Source organism: Cydia splendana, chromosome 2 (assembly GCF_910591565.1).
Source record: "Cydia splendana chromosome 2, ilCydSple1.2, whole genome shotgun sequence".
Taxonomy (NCBI): Eukaryota; Metazoa; Arthropoda; class Insecta; order Lepidoptera; family Tortricidae; genus Cydia; species Cydia splendana.
Window position 1 is genome coordinate 16,340,418 of NC_085961.1, and position 10,764 is coordinate 16,351,181.

Consider the following 10,764-nt stretch of genomic DNA (forward strand, 5'->3'; position numbering starts at 1 on the left):
CAGTCAATATATATTCATAGCGATGTGTGCGTACACAGCAAAGCAAATGGAATTGATTTTTTTTTTGATGGCCTTTAAATATCCGAAATCTTTTCTATTAGGTACCTATAGGATGTTAGTTAATTTCATATGTGCGTTTCAATTAAGGAAAATATCGCGAGATTACCGGATCAATTCCAATAATGCCGTTTCCCTTCTGGCTTACAAGGTCAAATGGTGTAGCAGTCGCTATCGTAAAAATTAGTGCTTGCGCCAATATTTGTTATTAGGTTAGGAACGCGGTTCCCAAGATGAGAAGGACATTATAAGTTCGCTTCGCTATTGCTTAATTAACCCTTTGGACGCCAATTAACTGGTCATGAGATTTACGCCAAGAACGTTTAAAACGCCTCCTTAAGTCGCAAACCTCTTCCTCTATTTGAAGGAGACAAGGTATTTGCGACTATAGCTGACAATACTGTAGGATGCAAACAACTAATTCTCAAAATGAAAAGATTTGTGCGACTTTAGGCACAGAATAAATAATAGTACTGGGTACAGAAGACTCACTCTGTAACAAAACGCGTCTGTTACGATCAGCACAGATATGGCCGCTAGGTGGCGACAGCGCCACGCGCGGCTTATGGCTTTCCCCAAAATTTGGGTGGAACGGATGTACTTTTAGCTACCTGTAGCAAAGCGACGAAATCGCGGAGTGAGCCACGCCTGCTTTAGGCGACGATAAGTATTTTGTTTATTACATACGGCGTTCAAAGGTTTAAAAGGTTAAAGAAAACTGACTTACTATTCAAAAACCATATAGAGCATTCCCTCGGAGCTGTACGTCTCCAAGAGCTCCACGATGTGTGGATGTTTCAGCATGTGGCATATTGTGGCCTCGCGTTTGAGGTCTGGAAACAACAATATTTTATTTACTTCACAAGTAATTATAAAAGCGAAATGTTTGTCTAGTTGTTTCTACGAAATCAAATTTTAACGAAGTTTTTTAAGTAGAAAACTTAAACCTTTTAGAGATGGGGTTGGGCTATTTTAAATTATGGAATCCTTTCAGCGATGAAGCAAAGCTCGTGGGCGGAACTGTGGACACAGCTATACAGAGTAGGTATTAGTGGTACGATACAAGTTTAAAAAATCCTTCTTTTTTTTGCTGTTATTTAACATTACGACCAACAAAATTATTAAGTTTTATACGTAGGTCGAAGTTCACATCGTCGTAAATTTTGTCGAATGGTTTAAACAACTTACCAGCGGTGCTGAGTCCAGGACTGGCAGTAAATCGGGCGACATCTACAATTTTGACCGCGAACTGTTGACCCGTTTGACGGTGCACGCAGCGACGGACCAAACTGAAAGGGCCCCTACAAAAACATGACATTATAAAAACATTTTATTTATACAAGTCATTAATCAACCAAATCTGCTTTGCTGAATGAAAATATACGATTAATATTAACCTTTTCTCCGCCATTGACTTGATATAATGTCAGTACAGTCAGTCAGTCACCTGCAATAATATGTTACTCTTCGAAGGCCTACAAATAAGATTGTGTCAGATTAGCGGCCTTCGTTGTGTAACATATCATTGCAGGTGACTGTACATTTCGTGCCCCACTCGCCACGATACGGGTTGTTTAGGTAAGTACTTGAAATTTATTGACACGGCGTTAATGACACTGGCGTGGCGGCGAAAAGGTTAAATAGGCGAAAGATAATATGCACATGGGAGTAGACTGCGAAAACTGTACGATGGGTCCATTCGGTACTGGGGAAGCGATATCTCTAGATACCTGGCAAAAGACTGCAATACCATTAACGCGATGTCGCGTCTTCGGCACTGAATGTATAAAAGATTTTGCATACGAAAACTTATCTATGAGGAGAGCTGACTCCCAGTGATATAGGATAGGACTTAACCCTTTTTCTTTTTGCCCGAAATTAATAATTGTTTGCCGATTCTAGGAAAAATAGTAAAAAAAATATAACTTCGATTTACATTGCGAAATCAGTGTTAGAACTTGAATTGGCTAAATCATATTTATGTAAATATGTAATTTTCAGTAATAGATATATGTAATTTTTTACTACCATTAAAAAGGTACACTATTTGTGATATACCTATGATAAAGTTTTTAAATATAAAATAATTACAAACCCCGAAAACACCGTTCAAAATCACATACTAAAAATTATCAACTTCTGGATTTTTCCAAGCTCTCTGACTTTTCGTCTTAAAACGAATGTAATTTTTATAAATTAAAAATATTGCGTAAATTTAACCCTTAAATCATCACCCTACTACTTGAGGTTTGGTATAAAGGTGCGTTCAAGAACGTAAGCCTTTTTTTTTTAATCTGTGAGCTGTCTAATGCTTTGTAGACATTTGGCAACACTGTGCATTTAAGGGTTAAACAATAAAATTGCAACTTAATATATCAGTGCTATTTTCTGTCCTTATAAACTATAGATTTACTAATTAGTTTAGAATTTACTAGGCGCCGTTCCCTGGAGCAGCGAGTTGGGAGTATTGGGTATGCGGTGGGAGGTTACCCAAACTTCCCAGAACCGCAGTCAGTGGAAAAATATAATTTAAGGGAACTTCTTTTCAACCTGTTACCCTCTGTTGGGGAACAGAAGGTAGGTAACAGGTTGAAAAGAAGAAGAAACTATAGATACATCATTATTTAATTATTTAGGCGCATTACTGAATATTTAAAAATCCAAACTAGTATAAATTATTATAAATAAAGAGAAAAGATGTATGTTTGTGTGTCTAGTCCAGGTACTATTTTGTGTTTACATATAAAAAGAGGTGTGTGGTGTGTGTGATTATGAAGTAAGATAAATTAATTACATATTATTCAATCTACAAACTAATATAAAGTCTATGGTTGTTACCTTCTTAATATGTACCTACATTTTTTTTGTGTTATTTTCCCAATGTTACAGTATATTTTAAACATGTGCTAAGACAAATAAACAAGTAATATTAAAATTGGCCTCAGTACAAAATTTTATTACTAATTACCACTGTTGACACTCAATGCCAAATCATTCAACTCATGGGTCATTCAATTATGAATTATGATTATGAGTGATACTGAGTGCCTAGTAGTATAGTGTTGTGATGTATGATCAGGGGTCCCCAAACTGTGCGGCTTGTATAGTGCCGTGAGGCAATCCCCCTCACCATATTTTAAATAGCCTAACTAGATTAGGGTACCGAGATTAAACTTTAAACTTGCAAGTGCACCATGGACTGAAAAAGTTTGGGAACCCATGATATTAGATTGTATTATTACTACATAAGTTTTGCATGAAGTTATAATATGGAGTGAACTGTCACTTTTTTTGCCATACTAAATTTAACTTTATCACCGAGCCAGAAAGACGTTCTTACCAGACTAGAGAAAACGGTCCACTTGAGATAGCAAAGGTGGGTCGCGGTGTCTCACTCGCACATGTTGCCAATGTTAAAAATATACCATTGTGGTAGTATTTATATCAGTATACTACTGAAATTAAATACCTTCTTATATTATTTAAGTGCTATATTTAGAGTAAGGTTCTGATATCTTTTAAGAAATTTGTAAATAATTATAATGTCAATATTATTAACTGATTTAACCAAGCATGTGCACGACAAAAAAAACCATTAATTTTGATATGGTAGACATTGTAGTAACTTTGAATATTAATTGGTATCCCTAACGTGTGATGACATGTTATCAAAACACGCGAATGAAAAATTTCTTAAAAATGGTGAATAATGTTGCGTTAAAGGTTGTAGGAGTGAAAGAATTTCTAATTGTGGAATATTGTTTCACAAGGAAGCCACAATTATTACATTTTGCAATAAAAATACAAGTCAACATTGTCAAACTCATTAGGGTGACCATGATGTCGGCACGATGAGAACCAGTGTTACACAATTCTTATTAGCTACTTAAAAGTAAGTTTATATGAATAGGTATGTATTTATTTCGGCATATTTAAATTGGTGAAATGAGAGCCAATACAGAATAAATAATTGCCAAAATTGAAATCCAAAGTCCTTAAACATTACATACACATTTATACATTGTTATAATAATAAAAAACACATTGATAATAAAAGAAAAATAGAACTTTATGGTAATTTACTGACTTTTGGGACGATACCAGAAACGTTACTGGGAATTTACCCTCTTTGGAAAATTTACTGGGAACGGCACTTCACTAGTTTCTTTACATTTCACGACTCTTCTCTTTTCGCACAGATGGCCTACCACCGTGAACACCGAGGTTCGCAAATTGCGGGCATCGCTCTCTTTTACTCCTATAAAGGAGTAATTACAGAGACAGAGAAAGATGCTCGTCAAACGATGCAAACTTCGGTGTCTATGCTCCAGTGACAAGCGTCCTAGTTAAAAACTATAGCAAACGGGCTTAGCGGTCCCACGCGACCCTATGGCAGTGGCGGATTTGCCCTAAGGCCGAGTAGGCCCGGGCCTAGGGCGGCCTGATATTTTAAGTGGCCGTCTTTATGATGGGTGCTGAGAAGCTATGAAGGGCCTGGGACCTAACGCGGCAAAGACTGTAAAAAGCACTCAGGACAGTGGGGGTGTCCTGAGAGCCTACCCCGAGCCGCTTTCGACGTGTTGCCTCTTTGTAGCACTTTCGTACGTGTGACAGAGGGGCGACACGTCGAACGCGGTTCGCGGTAGACCCTCTGGTTCAGTCAGAATATCTGTCTCTCTATCTCTCTCTCTCACTCATACCTGTATTCTTGAAAGACGTTACGGCGGACCACCTTTCTGAGGATCGACCTCGTTCGTGGTCCAGCATCTACGCCTATTAATAACAGTTTTTAGAACAATTAATTAAGTACCTAAGGTTGTGTGAAGTGTTGTACAGAAGAGAAAAAAAAACTATATCCATCCCTTTTTAGGCCATAATACTAGTACAGCGAAAAGACAGTATGATTCTTTATAACTAATATAACTATGCACGAATAAGAAAAGATCCTGGCCAAACTATACAGGATGATTCATGAGACGTGAGCAGGACTAATCCTGCACACTCAGTAACTGATAATTGATCGATCACCGTCGTATTTAGGAGAAACAACAACACTTTTTCCTATTTTTTTACTTTTTGGTGAGGGCAAATTTAATTCTCAACAATCATGGTCACCCTACAGGACCTAATTAATCAACATAAAACCGCTTTAACCGTAATGGCATTTTGATTACGAAGAAAATAAAATGTCAAACTTGAGTGAGATACGAGTTTTCAAAAGTAACCAGACCGTGATGACAGTAATGACATTCAGTTTGACACAGAATATCGGTAGTTTAGTATTCTAATTTTAGGGTGACCATGCATGTCGTAAAAAAATTAATAAGTTTTTTTTTCAACACGACTAGAAAATTAACGTTAACCTCACTAAATTCTGATACGAAACAGTTGCTTATAATTAACAATATGTGCAGTGTTAGTCCTGCTCACGTCTCCTGAATCACCCTGTATATTCAATGTTATCCTAATATCCCACATACATATGACTTATGGTCACCCTAATTAGAAAGAGATGCAACGGCCCACCTTGTCTTCTCATGTGGACACACTTTTTGGCTAATGTACACTATCCGGTTTACTCTCTAGGTCCGTGAAGTTTTGTAATAAACAATTATTTAATTTGTAATTACTATAATTTTTTCACTTTTGTACAAGAAAAGTAAAATATACTTACTGTTTAAATACACCATCAAATTGTTCACAAAAGGACAAGAGTACATTCATACCCAATTTATAACTTAATTTTGCTGACACCTTAATTCATTAGAAGGAATAAAATCTTCCAGTGTAAACTACGCTGTAGTAGTTACAGGACATTCAGTAGCGGATTTGCCCTAAGGCCCAGTAGGCCCTAGGCCTGGGCCTAGGGCGGCAAGGCATTAGGGGCAGCAGGAAGATGGCAGTCTACTATGTGATGGGTGCTGAGAAAGGGGCGGCTAGTAGTTACTACAGGGCCTGGGGCCTAGGGCAGCCAAGACTGCAAATCCGCCACTGAGGACATTGGACACATGTTGTTAGTGAGTGGGCTGACACATACTAACAGGGGAATAGATCTCTTCTGAGCAAATTAAGCCGGTCACAGATGGAGCGATAATATACCAAAAGATAAGCAAGGCATCTTAAGAAACCCTGCTATAGTATAGCTTGGTATATTACAATACAATTCGGTATATATCATCTCTCTCACAATGTATAGTGTGTGTGGTGCTTAGCTATACTATAAATTATAATAATATACTTTTGGCAGAGTAGCAAATGCAATTTTATTGTAGAAATTTTTAATTGAAATGGATAATCACCTAATTTTTACAGGATTAATACAGCTTAAAGCAGATAAGTTTAAAGCATATATTTTTATGTATTTAAATAATTAAATTAAATACTTTAAGTACACTGACATTACAAATTTCAGTAAATTACAGAAAAATAATAGTTAAAAAAGTTGCAATTTCATAATGGGTTAAATACAAGTTACTTAATTATAACAAGCTAATGTATAAAATGGGTTATTAATGTTAAAAAAAATAGCAATATATCAAAAATAAATATTTGTATGTTTATATCGAATATTCGTGAAATCTTCGATTACTGTTTTTCTATAAGATTCCGGTTACTTACTTGCCGATAATTTCACAAAGTTCGTATACTTCGTCGAAAAGTACCTCGTCCTCAGCCATTTTTCACAAAAATGAGATGCACTACGTTTCAGAAAAGGTTAAAAAATATCATTTTTGCACAGCCTTCACCCCGTAGAACGACAGGTTACGCCCTGAGAGGATTGCAGTTTACAAGGACACTAAATATTAAATGAACACAATTTGATATTATAATTGAAAGTGTTGATTATATGTTATAAGGGAGACACGATACACGGCGTAAAAGACATAATAGTGGATTTTAAACCGTAAATTTTAAATAAAGTCCTGAATATTCGCGCATATTTCTAGTCATTTATAACACGGCACTACCGCTTCAGTAAAATGTATTAAAGCACTTAAAAAGTTTGTAAAAATTTCAAACTATATGCCGGGTTTGTGATTATCGCAAAACTTTGATAATAATCAAATAAAATAAAACATTCTGCAATATTTTCTTATCGCGATTTTGACAATTCCGAGGGTTGCGAATTATTGGTGTGAAGTTAGGCACTTATTTAGTGTTGCCACTTCAACCTAGTTCCGTTTTTAGAGATTTTTGTTGGGACATTATGTTTTAAACTTGAGTACAAAAGGCGGACTAAATGCATTTAGGTAATCTCTCCCGATTCTATATTGTTTTTAGATTTGTCTGATTGTCAGAGGCAGTGCATTCCAGAGTTGGAGAGTTAATTTGGTGTCGTTAATTAATTTCCTGATTTGATTTGTATACCTATACGAGTATCAATCAAACATACTCTAATTTTAATAGAAGTTTCACGTTTGAAATAACTCTTGCACAGTTTGTTGCATGTGCAATCAAAATGGCCGCCGAGTTAGCTTTGATCTGACTCTAGTTACTTATTTATTTATTTATTTAATCTTTATTGCACATAAGAAAACACACTGTACAAAACGCGAACTTAATGCCATAAGGCATTCTCTACCAGTCAACCTTTAGGCAAAGCAGATAAGTTGTAGGCGGTGCAAAAATATGTGGTATACTTTGATGATACAAATACGTACCTGTACGAACACAAAGACATACACATATATAAATATATACAATTATATATATAATATAGTTACAAATACATATACATACACATACATATGAATTCAGATGAACTTACAAAGCAGAAACACTAAGATTTTCCAGTACTGCCAGCAAAGTGCTCACTTAAGGATTTTTTGAAAGCAAACCTGTTCGGGCACTGTTTAATTTTGACAGGGAGACTATTCTAAAGGCGAGCTGCCTGAATAGAGAAGGAATCGGACATGTAACCAGTTCGGTGAGATGGTATAGACAGAGAAAGATTGCCAGAAGAGCGAAGCTGACGGACACGAGAGACACCGTAGTAGTGGAAGAAAGATTTTAGATATTCGGGGGACTGAGGGTCGTTAAGAACAGAAAAGAGGGTGCAGAGCATGCGAATGTTCCGACGAATACGAATAGGAAACCAGCCAAGTTTAAAGCGGAAAGAGGAGACATGATCGTATTTACGGAGACAGAAAATGAAACGAATGCAATTATTCATTAACCGATCTAATTTGTCCAAGAGCTCCTCATTTAAGTCCGGATAACACACATCACCATAGTCGATTATTGGTAGGATTAAAGTTTGTACAAGTATATTTTAGTTTTAATAGGTAAAAAGTGTTTAAGCCTGTTGAGAGCATGAAGTGAGCCAGTAACTTTACGGCTTATTTCAGCTACCTGTGTCCTCCAGCTCAGGGTACTATCCAGAAAGATACCCAAGTCTTTTACACTTTGGCTGTAGGGAATAGGCGTGCCGTTAAAGTATACAGGAGGTGTAAATTCTACTTTAAGGAGCTGTCGGGCGCCGCCTATGACAATGGCTTGACTTGACTTGACTTACCTTTAGTTAATTAGTTAATTACCATTTACCATCGAAAAATACTTCCCAGACAAATAATATATTATTATGTCCCTATCCTAAGTATGTACCTATATACTTATTACTGTCGAGATAGTTTTAATTTTAGGTTACATTTTAAGCTGTGGCCTAGAAGCGCTGGTAGCCTAGAAGCGCTGGTGGCCTAGCGGTAAGAGCGTGTGACTTTCAATCTGGAGGTCCGGGTTCGAACCCCGGCTCGTACCAATGAGTTTTTCGGAACTTATGTACGAAATATCATTTGATATTTACTAATCGCTTTTCGGTGAAGAAAAACATCGTGAGGAAACCGGACTTAATCCCAATAAGGCCTAGTTTCCCCTCTGGGTTGGAAGGTCAGATGGCAGTCGCTTTCGTAAAAACTAGTGCTTACCTACCCCAATTCTTGGGATTAGTTGTCAAGCGGACCCCAGGCTCCCATAAGCCGTGGCAAAATGCCGGGACAACGCGAGGAAGATGATGTTGCATTTTATTTGAATTTTGTACTTGAGTATATAAATATTTTTACTTACATGATTATTTATATTCTTATAGTGTTCAAACTTGATTTTGAAATTGTGATGACAATGAGTGACATGCTAGTTGCTGGAGTTTCCAGACGGTTGTACCTGTAGCTGTAGCTTCACGCCGACTGTAAGCTTAAAGTTCACGGTTGTGATATACTTAGACGTGTGCGCCGATTAAGAAATGATCGGCGGCGGCGTTTGCCAAAAAATCGGTGGCGGCGGCGTGTTTTCGGCGTGAAATCGGCGTGACCTTGACTTTCAGGTTTCTTAAGAAAAATCATTAATTTGTTGTTTTTCTTGAAAATTTGATCAATGCAGGTTGCTGGTCAGTGAACTACGTATAGTTTGAATATGCTGTGAGTAAAATAGGGTTTGTAAATGAATATAGGATAGGTAAAATAACTTGATTTCCCTAATAATGGCTTGCATTAAGAGGTTGCCTGGTCCCAATGACCTTCGATCCGATCTGTAACTCTCCGTTTACTCAAGCTTTCCATAGCTTATCCTATTAAAAATGACGTACGTTAACAAAACATAACTCCACATATCCTTGAAATTTGCTAGACATAGTGGACTGCTATGGCTTCTTTTTAATGGTTTTGGTGTCGTACAAGCACCAGGTTCACTGAGACGTATCTTCTTTCTCGTTTTCTCATTGCTGAGGATCGTCACTGTAATTTGTCTCCATTTAGCACGGTGCAGACTGCCGCAAGCCGACCTCTTCAGGGGCTACCCGAGGTTTTCATCGATTTTTGACAAGTTTTGAATCGTATCTCCTTTTTCTGCACTACAGATAGCATTATATTATAAGACAAACGGTTATCGGTTCTTCAAGCTTTTATCTCCGTTTTGGTCTACCGGATATTGAAAGAAATGAATACTTATTTTTTAAAGATTTTTTTAAACATTGTCTAAAAAAACACTTTTTTCGTATCTAGTTTGCTGTGAAGGATCTTACATGTACGAAATCTACATATTTGGGTTCGTCTTTGACGTCTCGAAAAATGAGTCTAAGGTTTTAATTTTAAACTAATTAACACAAAAGTTAGGGCTAGAAAACCAGTTTTTTAGCCTAAAATTGTTCAACTTTGAATATAAATAATTGAAAATATCTCGAAGACAATGAACTTTGAAGTAAATATTGGATACTATATTGCTTAAAGCCGTTGCTGTTAATATGATAAGCTACTCTCTCACACATGCTCCAACTCGAGCACGTTTGCCATTCATTCGGCTTTAAATTCATGTGTTTCTCCACATCATGCGTTGGATAATATGTCCGAAGAATCTAAGGGCTCATCCATGGCATGTTGGGAAGAGCTGTCAGCTGAGTGGCGATATAAAGCTCTCTGAGAACGGAGGGGTTTGTTCTTCTAGCTTCGTTCGTTCGTTAACAGTAGACGGTGAATACTTAGGATTAAGTACTCAGTTACTATTCAGTTTCATTTAATTACTTAATAATTCATGTATATTTGAGAACTGCAACATAAATAATACAAAAAAATCCATATTGTAATCGAAAAACCAACTTGGAATAGCTAATCAACAACACTCAAGGTCACGCCGATTTCACGCCGATCAATTATCGGCGGCGGCGGCGTGGTCAAAAACCCCGGCGGCGGCGGCGCGCCGGCGCGGCGCACACGTCTA

General features: G+C 37.1%; 1 protein-coding gene across 3 annotated transcripts in view; it reads right to left on the bottom strand.

Annotated features, from left to right (window-relative positions):
• The window catches only part of LOC134804898 (peripheral plasma membrane protein CASK), a 316,704-nt gene extending 309,506 nt beyond the window's left edge, over positions 1–7,198 (bottom strand). For 2 of the 3 annotated variants that reach the window (XM_063778224.1, XM_063778232.1), the window contains exons 1-3: positions 6,676–7,197; positions 1,246–1,358; positions 785–890 (exon numbers count right to left, since the gene is read on the bottom strand). In XM_063778224.1, the coding sequence (XP_063634294.1) occupies positions 785–890; positions 1,246–1,358; positions 6,676–6,734 (278 nt within the window). In that variant the 5' untranslated portion in view covers positions 6,735–7,197. Of the gene's footprint in view, positions 1–784; positions 891–1,245; positions 1,359–6,675 lie in introns of all 3 variants that reach the window. The other variant, XM_063778215.1, reaches the window with a different exon arrangement.
• Positions 7,199–10,764: the final 3,566 nt, after the last annotated feature.